Genomic DNA, 17,369 nt, shown 5'->3' with positions numbered 1-17,369 from the left:
AGCACTTAAGCTTGACAGGGCAAAATGACCAGGCAGGGCACACCGAGACCTTTGAGGACAACTGGAGCTAATTTGCCAAGGGCTGGTTTGTAGATGTGAAGCCCTTTCATGTGCTGCTGTAGGGAACAAGCTTGTGTTCTTACATTGCTGAGTATATGCCAATGAACGCCACCATGCTATGTACAGACTTCAGTAAGAACTTTTCCCCTAAATTAGATGGAGGAGATGAAAATCAGCAAAACAATGTGACCTTGGAAAGTATTCCCAGAGAGCTCTGGAGCAACTCAAGCGCTGACACGCGGTAAATTATTCAAAGGCTGCCTTCGTTTCTCTGCTCCTCTCCCTCCAGGTGCACTAAAATCCACAGAGTGGGGTATACATTCTTCCTTCTGGGGTTATATTTAGATCATTCCTGCCAGCCACGGTGGGAGGAAGAGACCAACAGTTCCCAGCAAGCACACAATGATGAACATCCAGAGGAAGATCCTGTCAATGACCATCGCGACATATTTCCAGTCTTCCTTCACCTGGGAACACAGGCAGGATGAAAAAGTGATAAGTAACTGATTTGAGATTAAAACTCATTAAGACTGTTAGTGTTTTATTCCAAAACAGGATTTTTTAATTTAAATCCAGAGATAGGAGGGGAAGGTCTCACATTTAGTGGCCCCATATGATGACCAGAACTAATTCTACCAGTGGCTGATGTGGGATGGATTCCCAGACTGCCTGGGTTTGCACGTGCAATTGCAGACCCCATTCACAGCTCCCCAGGGGTGACATACACCCATGAATGATTAAGTTCATCTGCACCCTCATTATCCCATTTTCCATGAGCAACTGCTGTAACTGAGTGTGTAAATGAGGTTTCAATTCCACCTGGGGAGGGTGGGATGGTGGGGAAAGGGGGGAGGGAAGAAATGACTTGTTTTCCCGTGCTCGTAAACAGCTTTGCTTACAGATCAATGAAGCCGAACTCTTGCTGTGAAGAGGTTTACAGCTTTGGGTGAGTAAGCAGTGCAAATGAACCAGCAAATAAGCTTTTTCTCTAGTTTTATCTTGCTGTGGGTGGATTTTCCAGTAATTCCTCTCTGGGGAGACCTAGTACTTGTTAATACCATCAGGGAAGAATTGTAAATGTCTATCCCATTAAGTAAGAAACCACACAAACACGAAAACCTCTTTTATTACATTGCTGTTATTAATTTCTTTCCTAGGAAGGGAGCAGATCAGATTGGCAAAGTTTAATTTGCTATGGCTGGACCCATTGTACTTTCCCACAATATCCCACTTGGGGATTAATAGACCCAATGGCTGAAATTGGGCATCCTGTCTTTCTCTTTAGGAAAGAAAAACCTCAGCAAGAACTAGATCAAACCTCTTTGGTGGCTGTGATGGTAGCAAGTCAGGAGTGTGGTATAAGGAGATGGAGGGAGAGAAGCCAAGGCTGGGCTTTGCTGGGACTGCTTGAGTGGAAAACACAGGACAATAATAATGTAACCCTGGTGGTACAGGCCTTTTCATCTACTGGTCCCACGTTTGTTTTGAACAGAGATGGTGGTAAAGGAGGCTGGCTTCTGTGGCCAATGTTGTACCATTTTATTGAGCTAAGAGAATAATTCCTTGCAGGTAAAGTGTGGGCATTTACCTTCACAACCTGATCACAAACCTTCTCAATGATTTGCAATGTACTTGGTGTCACTCTGTGCATCAATGAAGACAATGTTCAGCTAAAGCAACACGAGCTCCTGCACTTCTCCTCTTGCCATTTGCTGTGTACACTGCTTGGTCAGACCTTCAAATCACCTGGGATTGCTCCAGCTCCTTGGCTGGGTAAGTGGCTTTGTGACTTGGGAAATGAGACACATGCTGGAGAGCATACATTTCCCCATAATTTGTTCTCTGAACAAAGCACCTGAAATTTCAGCAATGCTTGATTGTATTAAAAAATGTAAGAATTGGTTAAATATTTTTGTGCAATAGTTTTCTTCCCTTTAAAAACAGCACCAGGTCAAGCAGGTCTTTGCTATTCAATAAGCAGAGGAAAACAACTGAGGTTCATCCTGAGCTTGTTATTCTCTTGGGGGAAACCATATTGACTATACAGCCCTTAGCAGATCCATCTATAATTAGGGAGACTAAAAGAAATAATGACTCTTGAAATTCAAAAGAATTCTCTGATTCTCATTGTTTTTGTTATATATTTTCTGATCTATTCATCATTTGCTGAGAGCTGGAGTGAGTCTTTGATACTTAAAATTCCTGGTGAGAAGAGCAGCTAAGCAAGCTCTGGGTGATTGTTTATGGGCTTAGTGTCTCATGATGCAATCCTTGTGTTAAGACAATCTGAAACTTACTATCCCATGTCCAACTGGAAACCTGGCCTGAGTAAATAGTGCCCCTTCCTGGCAAAATGCTCTTTTTGGAGTGCTAGTAAAATGAAGTGCTAGATCACACAAAGAAATGAACTACATGAGTTTCTTTGTTGAGAAGAAGGGAGAAATGGCAGAAGAGGAGCAACCTGAAAATTTCAGTAGAAAGTTGCTTTCAAATGTGAAACAGAAACACTCAGTTCATCTTGAAAATAAGGGCTAGGAGGGTACCAGATGCTTGCAAGGTCAGTATCCAGCAAGAGCACAGAAGGTGGAATCAGAAATTTATGGAGAGAGACAATGGAAATAAATAAATAAATAAAAAGAATAGGAGGAAAAGGAAATTATCTGGATTTTGTTGGTTGTTTTGCTTTGTTTTGTGATGACATTGTAGCATTTCCCTGTGATCCAGCACCTCACGTGGAGCATGATCCCCCAGGGGCCTCTCTGACATCTCTTGCAGCTGTCAACATCTGGCACCCCAACTCCTGAGCTGTATTTTGATTAGTTTTTAAGAAGCTCACTCTAAACTATTTTTGGGAAAGGATCAGGGGCAGGAACCAGCTGACTCTCCCACCCATAAATTCCCCAAAAGTGCAGGACACTGTGGCTCTTCCCCAATCCAGCTCCAGGCAGGTGGGAGCAGGGCACCCTGCCTCAGGGTTTGAGTGGAGATTGAAGTGCCTTGGGGACATCTGGTCCCCAGGACCCAGAACCTGCAACACAGATTAGAGCAAGCCCAGGTGGTTTTATTGTACTTTGTTAAAAATAAACCTGTGAGATTATCCTGTGTTTCCTCCCCTTCAGCTACATTTTCTCCCATTTTATTTTTAAACAGTCTTAAAAGTCTTCTTATTGGAGTAGAAAAGAGATGCACACAGGTAGGAGGACAGGGCTTTCCAGACAGTGCTGTTGCTGTGTGGTTATTTTGGCTCATGTGACATTCAACTTGTTTTGCTTCTCAATCTGTAATTAATTTCTAATGGCATTTCTATCATGTGCTGGGACAATTTGGTCTTGCATTTTCCCCCATGTACCATTGTGTTCACATTGTTTGCAGGTACCTTTTTCTGACAAACAACTGTCTCTTGCATTTCCCATTTTCTCCTGGCTGAAGCACTTCATTAAATAAGCTATTTACTTTTAATTTAGAAGCACTGCCCCCGTGGCAATGGTGCTTTAGAGAAAAAAAAAAAAAAGACAGGAACTTCAAAAGAAGCTCTGTTCTTGTTCTGGGAAGGTGAATGTCTCTAAAAATATTACCCAAGAGACAGGGAGCTGTGTCTCAGGGGCTGCAGCTGCATCTGAGGTGCCTGCTGATAGATTTGTTGAAGGATTCCATGAAGAAATGCTGCAATTTGATTTTAAGATGAAAGCAAAACTGAGAAGTGATTTTTTTTTTTCCTCCCCCCAACAAGTTCTCATTTTATTCCATCAGTTCTGCTCCTTCCAGTAAATTTCAATTCCAGAAGATTATCTTTCTCTCTTCTTTGTCATTTCTACCTGAAGAAAAAAAATAGGTGCTTTCCTACTTGCTGTTGCTTGGCTCCAGAAGCAAACAGCTCACCTTCAGCAGGCTCTGCAATTATTACCCCAAACCTGAAAACCCAACCTCTGCCTGTCGTGCCAACCCCAATGGCTGTGGAACAGCAGAAAACTGGGGGAAGGTTTGCAGACCCAGTCAGGGCAGCCTGGTGCACCCATGGTCCAGGGAAAACCCTCCTCTTCTCCTTGCTGGATGTTTCCCCAGTGCCTTTGCTCACAGGCTGGGCTGGCAGGAGGGCTGGAGCCCTCAAAACTCCTTTTCTTCTCCTTTTCCTGTTTAGTGCTGTAAATAGTTTTCTCAATAACAGATTTTAAGAAAAGAACCCAAGATCATCAACTTGGTTCTTGGTGATATCAACGAGCTTGGCAGAAAGAGAATCATTTGAAATGGAAGGCGTTATTGGTGTAATATTCTTTCATTTGCACCAGGGGGAAACAAGCGAGTTAAAACCAACAGATTTCTGCTAATTTACTTGTGATTATTGCCAGGAGGAGAGAGCAGAGTTTAATTCCCACAGTCTTAATGTGCTTATGAAATGCTTCTGCAACCACAGATTTGCTGTGTGACCTTGAGCAGGTCCCCTCAACCCTGTACTTTGCCTGTCACTCCTCAACATGAGGAACAAATTCTTCCTCAAAGGGATGTTGTGAAGGGAAATACATTGAAGAGCAGAGGCCTCTCACACTGTGGTACCAAGGAGTGTATAACTGGAGAGTAGCACTTAATCTTTTGTTGCTGCTGCTGCTCAGTGCTGTGAAAAATGCAAATATAAAGACCCTCCTTGTGCCCTGGAAGTCTGGGCTTTAAATCTTGAGGAAATCAAACTGTAAGGACAGCTGAAAAAGTACTTTTTGTTGATGTAGCCCTCTAGGAAAAGCTAGGTAAGAATTTTCATTAGCAAGAACTTCAGGTTATCTTGTGGCTTCCTCCATTTTGGCCGTAATTAACTAGCAGACTGTATCGATGGTAGTGCAGGAGAAGAGCTACAAGAGGTGTGACTGGATCTGGCACTTGTATCTGCATCACCACCTCTAATGAAAGGAATTCTTGCAGCCTTTGATTCTCTTTGTAGCCATATTTACCCCTTCAGAGTAAGTGTGAAATCTGTCTGGCCACCTGCCTTCCTGCACAGAGCCAGAGGCTCCAGTGGCAGTTCGCTTATGAGGAATCACATCACACAGAGCAAAACACACCCTGAAATGTCCCCACATTACTATGAGCTTCCTATATCCACAGCTGGTTTTGGGAATTTCTTTCCTTGGCTCAGCAGCTGGAGTCAATGCTTAATAACAACCAGAGAGGGTGATTTCCCTGACTGTCTGAGGCTTCTCTGTACAGACCAAGCCTGCTCTGTTCCCACCAGCTGACTGCTGTTTGGGTCTCTCTCAAAATCTTTGCTGCTGCCTTCCTACCTAACAAGAATTTGACTCCTATTTTCTGCTGGACAATCCTATTGTTCTAGGACATCCCTGAGCATGGTCTGGTTGTGCCAAGGCTCACATGCTTGGAGACCTGGAGGACAAGTTCTCCAGCTGTGCTGATACTGGTCAACATGTTTAAAAAGAGTCACATCAGCGATGGATGAGCCTGGGGAACCCCCAGGTTTGGTGGGTCTTCCTTAGCAGATAATGTTTTACTTACCCAAGGAGAACAGGCTAAGGTACTTACTGAGAAATCAGCATCTTCTGCTCGCAGATGGTCTGCGATGTAGTGAACCCCTTCCACTGCCAGCTTCAGGGCTGGGGACATCAACACCAGATGTTGCTCTTTGGCACTGTGAGCCTTGCTCTCCTGAGCTGCTGCACCAGCTGCCTCGTCCTTTTTGCATTTGCACTTGCACTGAGGGGGCTTGTTCTGAGGCTGCTCTTCATTGAGCTGGCACCGCTGGGATGCTGGAGAGCCAGTGGATTGGCCATTGGTCTGAGAAGAGTCCTCTTGCAGGTAACAATACTGGATGCTCCTGGACCTGCAGCGGATGGTCCCTTCCTCTACTTTACTGGGGCTGTACATCTGCTGCACACTTAGTGATCTGCCTTTCAAGATGGAAGTGGTCTGGGTGTCACTCAGGGGGTGAAGCGAGGGTTGTGGAGAGGAGCACGTCACCTGTGCAGGCTGGTGGTGCAGCACAGAGTACTGCTCAGAAGGGGACTTGCAAATAGGCTGAGCCTTGGCTGGCTCCTCAAGGTGGGCACAGAAGGAAGATGTAGGTGATGGTTCGTTACTCTGGGGGCTGGAGGAAGACGAGGTAGTGAAGTTGGGTTCTACGTCGATCTCAGACCAAAGCCTTGGTGTATTGTTTGTTTTGTGCATGGATTCAATGAGCTTCTTGCAATTGTCTTTCACCATGGAGGGACGTCTCATGAAGAGGAGGCGTGGGACTATGTCAAGGAAGATCCTCCTCACCCAGTCAGGCATCGTGTGGGTACGTGGGGAACGATGGTGCACGTTGAGCACAAAGACAGTGATGATGATAGACAAGGTAACAAATATCATGGTGAAGAGAAGATACTCTCCAATCAAAGGGATGACCAAGGAGGTAGATGGGATGATCTCTGTGATGAGCAGTAGAAACACAGTGAGGGACAGCAGCACAGAGATGCACAAGGTTATCTTCTCTCCACACTCTGAAGGCAGATAGAAGACCAGGACAGTCAGGCAGGAGATCAGGAGGCAGGGGATGATCAGATTGATTGTGTAGAACAGTGGCAACCTCCGGATAATGAAGGAGTAAGTGATATCAGGGTAGATCTCTGTGCAACATTCATATTTCTTGCTGTTGTAATTGCCCACAGCATTGATGATGACCCATTCCCCACTCTCCCAGTAGTCCAGCTGGTCCACATGACTGTGCATGCTCACCAAGTCTATCTTGGCTTTGTCATAGGTCCAGGAGCCAAACTTCATAGTGCAGTTTTGCTGGTCAAAGGGGAAGAAGGTGACATCAATGCTGCAAGAGCTTTTATAGATAGCGGGTGGCATCCATTTAATTTTTCCATCATAGAAGAGGTGGGCCTTGGTCAGGTGAGTGACTGCAAAGTCACCGTCAGCACTGGGGAGAGATAGAAGATAAAAAAAAGATTAAGGCTTCTCTGGGAGGTCTCACCTCTGTTAAAGAAATTGGATATTTAGAGCCTGGCTTCCAGAAAGGCACTTGGGACACCTGAGAGGTGCAAGAGGCCCATCATGCAGACACTGGATCCATCCACTCTGTCCAGTGGGTTTTGAACTCTGTTGGTTTATGCAAGCACTGCAATTGCATACAAATGTGAGCCCTCACCTGGCATGTCAGGTGCTTGGGGTGAATGTACACAAGTTTTCCTCAAAGTTACACCATAAATTCTCTGAAAATGGTTGGATTTGCTTTAGGGTGGTAGGAGGAACCACCCTCAGGTAGTGTGGCTGTGGGGTCTCCAGAATGAATCGTGACAGCTGCTGCAAATGAAAGTGTTGGGTAATCATTCAGTCTGTTACATGAAAAGCTGCCAGAACATCCTATTAACAGGAATAATGAAAGTTAATCTCTGGATTTCCCAGCCGGGGAGAGAGCTGCTTTTATGGTGTCTTCTCACAGGGACTCTCAGTTGGGGTCTGTGTGCTGCTGTAAGATAAACAGATAACACCCCAGGATTTTCTAGTGGAAAGCTGTTCTCCAGCCAGTGTAAGAGCTACTGCATAGGCAGTGTTTCTGTTGGTTTGCATCTGCTTTTCCCAGCTGCCCAGAGCTCTGGTTTCTCCCAGCACTGCACCGTGACACCAGCTGCTTCCAGCTCCTCATGGGGACTGGGACATGTGAAGGAGACAAGAGGCAACAGGAGAACAAGTGCACTGGGGTTCTGGAGGAACAAAAGACCACCAAGGTATGATGTGCTTGAGCTCTAATAGCATTGAGGAAAGAAAGGAGACTGAGAAGCTCTGGGGTTCCCCAGACCTGGAGACAGCCCTGTCCTCCACCTCAGCAGCACCAGCCACAGCTCTGCTCCTTCCTCAAACCCACAGCTCTGCCATGACACACTCAACAATTAACCTGCAGCTTGCCCCACTGTGTGGAGGCCACAGAAAGAAATTAGCTCATTAATAGAATCAATTAGCACAGCAGATAATTAATTCCCTGCATGGCTGAGCCCACAAGAAGTGCTGCTCCTCCTCTGCTCTTGGCCAGGAGGACATGTGCACTGTGACACTTTAATTCCAGTTCTGGGGCCAAGTCCACAGGTACCTTTTCTACAGCAATGTCCTTCCTCCAGGCAGTATCTGCAGGGTCTGCAGTCTGCCTGGGCTTACACAAAGAGGCAAACCCAAAGGCCTCAAAGCTGCATAAGCAACAGATCTCCTTGCTCAAATAACCACTGTGATGGAGACTGGGTGTTTGCATGAGAAAACTTCATCTGAGAATGAGCCAAGCCCCTGTATCTGCAGCCTCTTTGTGCAGTAACTGGCTGAAACTTCAAACCCTCTTTTCCCCTTGATTTCTGCTTGCAGAGGATTTGCATATCTTTGGACAGTCAGAGCCTGGACCAAACACCTTGCTTCAAGGACCCTAAAAATGTGGGTGAGCTTTGAATAGAGCTGTGATTTGCTTTTCATGGTGAACAAATGTCTGAAAGGTTGAGGTCCCAACAGAAAAAAAAAAAAAGAAAATAAAAGGCAGGTGGAATCTGTGTGTACAGCAGTACCCTCAAGTTTAGCCACAGGAAGAGAGAAAAGAGCCTCCAAAAAGCAAGGAGGGAACTGGGGACTGTCTGACACACCCGGCTTGAGCTGCTGCAGAGCTTTGGGATGCTGAGTCCCAGGCAGCAACACTGCTAGACATGGGGGAAGCTGAGCAGGGGAGGCAGAGCTTCTGCTAAAAACTGGAGATGAATTATTCAGGCTGATATAGATAGAAAGCTCTCTGCTCCTGCCCAGCCCTCCCTGCTGTGGAGCCCATCCAGCCTGCAGCCCCTGTCCCAGCCAGGCCCTGAGCCCCTCTCTGCTGCTCCACTGCTCAGCTGTGCCCTGCAGTGATGGAGTGCAGAGGGTCACACCTCTCCTCTTCCTCACCAGCAGCAAGACAAACTGCACAAGGACCATCCTGTGGAGCCCCTCCAGCTGCTGAAGGCAGAGGAACTGGCCTACATTTATTTCTTTAGGAAACCATCCATCCATTCATATGCAAAAGGGGAAAAAAAATAAGTACTTTCTGATATTTCATCTTGCTTCCCTAAGCAGCCTCCTCAGCCCCTGCCCACGCTGCTTCCCCTGAGCCTGGGGTAGTGTTGCTCATTTTGGAAGGCCAGGATCGGGCCCTCCTTGGCTACCAGGGGATCTGGGCACAGATGGCATGTGCCCCAACCCCCAGGATCACAGCCTTTGTCCTTTGAGACAATTTTCCAGGTTGGTTGAAGTAACAGGAAAAAAATGATAATGTTTATGATGGATCTTTTATTAACTCTGCTTTATTTCTATAATGGAAAACCTTTGCTCTTTGTGGCAGATTTTGGGAAAACAAAAGAACACAAAAGGACTCAGTGCTTTTTGACCTCTGGTCTTTTTTTTTTTCTAAAGCTTTGCCTTTTTTTTTAGGAAGGCTAAAAACATGCACAAGCCCAGACTGCTGTCTCAAAGGGATCAAGGCAAAACCACCACTGTGTTTTACTCCAAAGAGAATAAAACTGAGGAATGCCATGGCACCATCCACCCTTTCTTACTTCTTCTTTCTGAAATCTAATTTACCCTGCAGGACCACTTGCTTTGGATAAAAACCATCTTGTTTTTTTACCTCCTGCACCCCAAAGCCAGATTGAGATGTAAATGCACAACAAGTGACAGTCCAGTGTTTGCTGTTCTCTGTGGTTTTCTTTCTAAATCTCAATAGGGATTTGGAATCCAAACCTGCATTTAATGAGATCTCTGAGGTATGATTAAATCTTTCACTAATGGGACAACATCTTTATAACTGGACTCATTAAAGAAAGGGGATAATGAGCATCCACTAATGTTTCCTTTCTTAGGTAGCACAATGTGTTAATGGCTGGAGAGACAACACAAGTCTGCGTTTTTCCTTTTGAAAACTGTTGAAAAAAAGTATGAATCTTGTTAAACATGTATCCAGGAACAATAATAATTCATGTAATTGTGTTTCATTCCCAGGAACATCTTGTCTGGCAGTTTTGCTGTCTCTGTGTGACTTCCCACTTGTCTCTTCTGCAAGCATGGATGTAACCAGTGTGATGCTGCAGCTCTTGTGTGTCAATTATTTCCATAAATTATCTGCTTCTTTGACAAGGAAAGTACTTTTTAATTGCTTTCCTAACAAGTCCAGCCTCATCCTGGGCCCCCTGGCTCACAGATCATGACAAATTACCCTGGTACAACCCTCCAGGCTGCAGTGCCTTGGCAGGAATGAAATCAAGAGCATTTGGGAGTCACCTATTGCCTCTGAGGAGCAGTAAAACACCTCCTGGTTCTCCCTCACCAGCCTAACAAGGCTGTGAAGAAACTCCTGACCTTACTGAGTGTGTTTGAACTTCTCATTGAAGATGCCTTCATCCCTGGTGAGGCTTTCATCCTCTTCCTGAGAGCGAGGGAGCAAACAAGGTCACCTGGCTGTTGATGCTCTTCCCAAGTCTTTCCCCAATCTCCTCTAAGGGCTGAAGGTGAGAAAACCAGCTGCAAATGAAGTCTGAAGTTAGGAGATTGGGGAAACCCTCTTTCCTTCTGGAAAGCTGAGCTGTGGCAAAGTTGTGCCAACAGCCCAGACTGAATAATGTGAATCTTTCCTTAGCCAGAAAGGTGGGAGACCTGATATAGAGGGGGAGAGAAAATCTGCCTTTGAGTGAAGGAACATTTTCATCTTGTTCAGTCTGGACCACTGGGTTATGACAGTTTTCACCAAAAAAAAATGTTTGGGAGAAGGAACAAGAGCAAGATAAACAGCACAACTTGGGAGTTAAGTTGGGTTCTCCTGCTCACACTGACCTGACAGCTCTAAAAATCTGTCAATAATAAAGCACTGAATCTCTTACATTTTCATGCCAAATCCAACAATGCACACATTGAACAGAGAAGGCAGGCACTTATTTTTTTTGCCAAGAGAAACAGCACTGCTGGTTTCTGCAGCCCCTTACTCCTTATGTTGAGAATAAAGGTTGCTCTTCTGAAACCTTCTAAGTTGATAAGGGTTCAAGAACATCATTGTTTTACTGGCAGCCATCAACTGTAATTCATTATAAAGCTCTGCTGGTGGGGAATCTTCTTTTATTTTTATTTTCTTTTTCAGCATGTTTCTATTTTCCCTGCAGTTGGGAGATACATCATCTCACAAAATTACATGTTTTCAGAATGCAGGGAAATGAGGCACACATTTATTTTAATTTCTGATGATAAAATTTAAATCCAAACAGAGCTTTAAAAGCCTGAAAATTAGCTCTATACATATATGGATATAGGTAGAATGTTCTCATTTAAAGCATTTTCCATGGAACAGCAGAAACCAAGAAGTTCAAGACCCTTTTAAAGAATGGACCTTTTTGGTACACATTAAAGAGATGCTTCTGTAAACTCAGATTAATGTGCTCTCCAAAGGCAAACCAGATAATATTTTGATTAACAATTGCTTTGTGTTACCAACATGCTAATTAAAAACTGACAAGCTGGAAGAGACCTCTTGAGATTGTCTAGTCCAAACTCCCCAGTCAAACGTGGTTACCTACAGGAGGATCAACTAGGGTTGATCCAGTTGGGTTTTAAAGATCTCCAAGATCTTGCAGCTTGGGTACAAAACATCTTGGGTACATAGATGAAGGTGTCTGATCTGCTGTGTACTTTAAGTCACATCCCAGGTTTTGCTTGTTTCAGATGTTTAGAAATCAGTGGTAACTGGTATTTTGGTTGCTCCTCAGTACAACAGGCACCTGCCTCAGAGGTGGTGCCCTGGGCTACCCTGATCAGATCAGCACAAGTTTCTCAGAAGGCTCTACCAGTGCATTTTGCTTCAGTTCTTCCCTTTGCCAAGTACCCTCATCAGCACTTTGGAGGTAAAACTCTACCTCTGACCTTAACATAATGGTAGGAGAAGTCCTCAGATGCTAACACAGCAACAGCCCACAAGAGAGATCCCTCTTAAGGATTTCTCTCTATCGATCCCTGCATTACAGGGCAGAGCTTGGCAGCAAACCTCAAAGGCATCTAGAGAGACAATTCCTTACCAGAAACATAGTCATTTAAACTCCCAGCAAGATCAGGAAATCTTAAGTATGAAGTAGCAATTATAAGCCTATTACAAGCACAATCTGATGCAAAGTTACATGATCTGTGCAAGGACACACAGATAAAAATGTCAAGAATTGTTTCCAATATTTTAAAGGTTAAACTGGGGCATCCCTGGGTATTTCTCTTTCAAAAAGCTTTGGGATGAGTCAGGAGTCCAGTGTTACTCCCTAAGCCTGGCTGGTTGCAAAGATGCTGGTACAGCTCCAGGGAACAAGGCACTGCAGTTCAAATGAACTATTTGCTTTTCAAATGCCTCCTGCCAGGTGAGCTTCTAATCCAGTCCCAAAATCCTGGGTACCACTAGGTCAGTTCCAAAAGGTATTTCCTCCTCCTAACTACAGGAATTTGGGTTTGAATTTCCTTCATGTATCATCCTGGGGTTTTTATCCTTTTTTTTTTTAATTTGTTGACTATGGGGTTAGGGCAGGGATTGTTTTTCAGAACAGCTGACACAGAAAAGAGGGAGAAATAAAGATTTTGAAGTCCGAATGTTCCCAGGAGCTTCTTCCCAGGTTTTATAACAATCAGGCTAGATAAGAGAAAAGCTATGATACCATCATGAAGATCCAGTTGAAACCCAGCCAGAGAAACTCACATTTCAGGTTTCCTGCCCAAGCATTGGGCTCAAGGACACAGTCTGACATTCCTCTGGGCAGCCTTGAGCAGCTGGAGCACCTGGCTGCAAAGTTGCAAGCTCAGGATTTTTTCCTCTGGAGTTTCTGTCATGAACAGGGTCCAAACAGCTCAGAGTGGTGGAGAAGAATAAAATATATATATATAAAGTATAGCCCCAAGAGCCTAGACCCTGATTTGAAAAAAAAATAATAATTATATTCATTTGTGTTGGTTTGGGGATTTTTTTTTGGGGGGGGGAGTTGTGTGTGTTTTTTGTTGTTATTTGTTTGTTTTTACTTTAAATATAAAAAGGAAAACTAAAATGTGCTTAAAGTCCACTCATGAATGGGAAAATGAGTCAATGCAGAGGATTAGATAATTCATTTCTAAATGATTTGGTGGTGTGTGAAGAGCCTTGCTTCTCAAATAAGGAGCAGCTGGCCTTCCTGGCAGAGAAGAGGAGGCTTTTTTTGCTTCACAATTAACTCATATTCCTTTGTTACACACGTTTTGTCACATCTAGTAGAAACTATTTAGAGTCTTGGAGCTTATGAAGCCTGAAAATTCAACAGCATATTAATTTCCCTGGAGGATATTAATTTGATTTTAGTTTTCTCATGAATGTTGACAACTACATGTACTCTCTAGGCCAAACCAGCTGAGTTTACTGATTTAATTTGGGCCTCTAGAGTGGATAAATGGATGTTTTTTACCATAATGAGCTTAGAAAAGAGAATAACCTCACAACAAGGGGCTAGGTTTCCTTAAAAGATGTAAATCTCAAATCAATTTAAATTTCACCATTTCTATATATACCCCAAGATGAAATCAGAAGAGGCATTTGTATAATCTCCTGCCCAGAAAGATCCCATCCCAAACAGAAATTCCATTTCTGCCAGAGCACATGGCAAGTAATAAATAGCTCACATTAAAAAGCCTGAACAGTGCCAAAGGCCAGTGTGGCTTCTCTCTCTCTTCCACCAAGGTCTCTGCACACAGCTCTTAGGGACCCAGCATCCCTACTTTACATTCCCTCAAAACAATACATGTCTATATATTCTCTATGTATGTAGAACATGAGGCAGACTCCTTGTTAGCATCACCCATGACTAGTCATTGCAGAGACTTTCTTTCTCAAACATTTCTAGTTGAGATGCCCAAAAGGATAAGCCATGTCTGGTCATGCAGCTGCTGAGCTGCCATGCAGAACAGCCTCATCTTGGTGTCCCATCATGCTACAGGTCTTGCCTTGCATTTGCAACCCCAAAAGAACCTGAATCCTGATTGCAGAATTCCTGAATTCCTGGCTGCAGCTTTAGGTGTGTTTGATAGGAGGTTATGGAGAAGAAAGAAGTGTATTCCAGAGGCAGAAACCAGGTGACTTTCAACTGTATGAAAGATCATGGGCAAATCTAGCTGTAAAGAGCTCTAGAATTAATGGGAAACCATTACTGACTGGCTACTGGTCGGCGCCTCCATCCATGTTTAATTCATGGATAAAGCAACCAATTAAAAATGCATGATAGACTCATGACAATCAACAAAGGAAGGCATGATTATTAGTGGTGAGTATGGATAAAGGGAGAGAATTAGCTTAGATTCAGGTAGCCAGGGCCGAAGTAATGTTGTTATGGTAGTAATAATAATAATTAAGTGATAGGAGTCATTATAATAATTTATAGTTACAACATTAGTAAATCTTACTAAAAGCAACCCTGTGCTGTAGGCAGGAGAGCTGGCCTTGCCCTCCCTGCACAGCAGACTGAGCCAGGCAATGAAGTGGGCAAGCCTGGAAGACTTGGACCCCAGAGAAGGAGGAGGAGAACATTCTGGAAGAGCTGTTGTGACCAGCAGGTAGGCAGCTGCTCCCTGGAGCCCCTGTAGCTGCTCAAGTGACAGCAAATGGATGGTTGGAACCACAAATCTCCATTGTTCATGGGACATTTGTGTAGCATTGTTTCATTGGGCACTGTGGCCCAACACAACAACCCCCAGAAGCTCCAACCATAACACTCCAGCATTAACTAAGCAGTGAGAAGGACAAGGATATTCTTCTTTTGTGAACACCTTTCTTGGCTGCAACACGAGGCTTTTGGAATACATATTTCTGCTCAGAGTGTGTCCCTGGGGGACAGGAAGGTCCGAGTGCCTGGGAATGAGTCATTTCCACCAGCCTCATCTCTGGAAGGTGCTATGTGAGGATGCAGTGATTTCCAAGAGGTCTGCAATCACTCCACACCACTGAGGATCAGAGACAAGCTAATGGGAAACAGAACAATTTCCATAGTCTCCAGAGCTCACAAGCCCCTGGACAGTTTCCTCTCTCAGCCATTTATTTTTTTAAGAATCAAAATCCTCTCAAACTAGAACCAGGCAACTGTTTATCAAAAACAAGCCTGGCTCTGTTGTGAAGGTTTCCTCTGTGTATCAGCCACACTGAAAGATATTTTTGCTTGATGCTTGCAGCAAGGGCTGTCTCTGGAGCCCGTGCTGGGGAGGGAGACTGAGATATCCTACATCCTAAGAGACTGGAGAGTTTTGGTATGATAAGCCAAGGAGGAAAAAAAGTCTTGGCACTTGGACAGTCTTTCTAAGAATATCAACAAGCTCCAAAGGAAAGAAAGAAAATAACCACCTGCTCCCTAGAAAGTGTCCCTGCAAGAGGCAGATTGCAAGCACTTGGGATCAGGAACAAAGACCTCTTTAAGACTAATTTTAGGATGGTATTGGGCTGACCTGAAACCTGTACTTGCAGACACACAAGCCTGACATGTTTCAGCAGACTTTCCTTACTTAACTTAAACCCATTCAGAGTAATTGGCTTTTCCATTTCATGGTGATTAATTAGGGGAGACCTCCTTGATGAAATGAAATTGAAGAGGACTGACAGCTTAATTGTGTATCTGACCTGTGAAGAGAAAACAATACCTGGCATCCCCCAGCAGCACTACCTGTCCAGAGAGAAGCTCACTGGGAGAACAAAGCCCTTGCCATGAATGTTATTCCTGTCATTTAAGGAATGGCTGGAACACATATTATGAGAATCTACATGGAATTCAACCACAGAAAACAAATTAAGGAAGAATAATTGCAAGAAGCACCTTGACATCATAGACAGAGAAAATTTGCAAGGATGGGTTTGGCCACAGTGCTCAGACTCACTTGTTGTAGAGGACAATATCTGGCCTCCAGATGAGCTCCGAGGGGATTCGGATGGATGTGACATTCTCATACTCCTGGGGGTCCCAGCGTAGCTTGTAGTCATGCCACTCCTGCCAAAAACCAGGGGGTTACACAGCTGGGAGGGTTCACAGTGCAAGACTGAATAAAAATATGGAGAAACATATTTTGGGACACCCACCTGCTTCACCCACACGTTCGTGGTCATCATTTGATTCTTCTCGTCCTGAAATGCAAGGTCAGATGGTGGTTACAGAAGCAGACAAAACAGCCTGAAGAGCTAATTACATTTCTCTTAATTGTACTTCATTTCTGTAATTATAAGTCACCTCTGCAATAATTTAAGTTCCATCTTGGAAAGAAAAACGGATGTTTCTGTCGTTTAACAGGAGACAGGGCACAGCTGCCTGGTACCACTGAACAGCTGAGCCTGCACCCAAGCAATCCTGTAAGCAGATGGACTTGAATTTATCAGGATTTTCCTTGGTGCTGATGGGTTCAAGCCAGAATGATGGGGACAGGCAGAGGAAAGGGCTCCACAGCTTGCCTTTGGCCTGAGCACTGAAGCAAGGGTACACATATCCTCACTCACACGTGTGCACACGGGTTACAGAGCTCAGCTTCCCCCACAAGTTGTGTCCAGCACTTCCGCAGGGAAGCATTACCCGTGAGCACAGATCTGTCCCACGAAGCTCAGCAGTATTTCTCCTACCAACTACCTGAGCTGAGAGCACTATGGATTGGGTTTTCCAAAGAAACCCCAGCTACTCTGCTGACACGTAACCTTTGGGCAGCCTGGTGCACACCCATGCTGTCTGCTGGGTGACTTTTTAAGTACAAATATGTTGGAAAGGTAGAACTACATGTATTTTTTAATAATGTAAGGCAAATACCATGCTGCCAGCACAGTACTAGAATTAATTTATTTGCTGCTTGCCTTGCACACTAGTTACAACCCCTGTGTAAATACCCAGGATGCATCATGTGGAGCAGAGCCTAATCCTACTCTGATTCAAGTACCACATCAGAGCTCAGAGCTCATTTGTGTGTTTGCTTCTTTTCTATCTCTCCCTCGTCTGGCATCAAAACCAGCTCAATTGACAGGGCTCATTTGGAAGCAAACTGCTTGTCATTAACCTTGCTCTTGTGGCAGTTCAAGATTAATTTTGAACATTAAAAGCCAGGAGATTCATGGCAGGGCTGTGCTTCTCCCTCACTGAGCCTCCTTGTTGCTGTTGTGGCATCAAGTGCAAGGTCTGATCAGAGATACCCTTGTCTGGGGATCAGGGACACGAAACATGTCTGTCATGGAACATGGAAGAAAGAGCAATAGGAAAAACATGCAAATAAGCCACAAAGAAGGGAAAGAAATGCAGTTCCTTCCCTAGCTTCAGGGGAGAGAGCAG

General features: G+C 44.4%; 1 protein-coding gene across 1 annotated transcript in view; it reads right to left on the bottom strand.

The window, feature by feature from the left end:
• Positions 1–384: 384 nt before the first annotated feature.
• CHRNA4 (cholinergic receptor, nicotinic, alpha 4 (neuronal)) overlaps positions 385–17,369 on the bottom strand; it is a 21,171-nt gene continuing 4,186 nt past the window's right edge. Inside the window, exons 3-6 of the mRNA XM_009998605.1 lie at positions 16,145–16,189; positions 15,946–16,055; positions 5,587–6,967; positions 385–527 (exon numbers count right to left, since the gene is read on the bottom strand). Of these exons, the coding sequence (XP_009996907.1) occupies positions 402–527; positions 5,587–6,967; positions 15,946–16,055; positions 16,145–16,189 (1,662 nt within the window). The 3' untranslated portion in view covers positions 385–401. The remainder of the gene's footprint in view (positions 528–5,586; positions 6,968–15,945; positions 16,056–16,144; positions 16,190–17,369) is intronic.

This window comes from Chaetura pelagica, unplaced genomic scaffold (genome assembly GCF_000747805.2).
Source record: "Chaetura pelagica isolate M959 unplaced genomic scaffold, ChaPel_1.0 scaffold275, whole genome shotgun sequence".
NCBI classification, from domain to species: domain Eukaryota; kingdom Metazoa; phylum Chordata; class Aves; order Apodiformes; family Apodidae; genus Chaetura; species Chaetura pelagica.
Note: the sequence above shows the minus strand (reverse complement) of the source record. Positions and strands in the feature narration are given on the sequence as shown.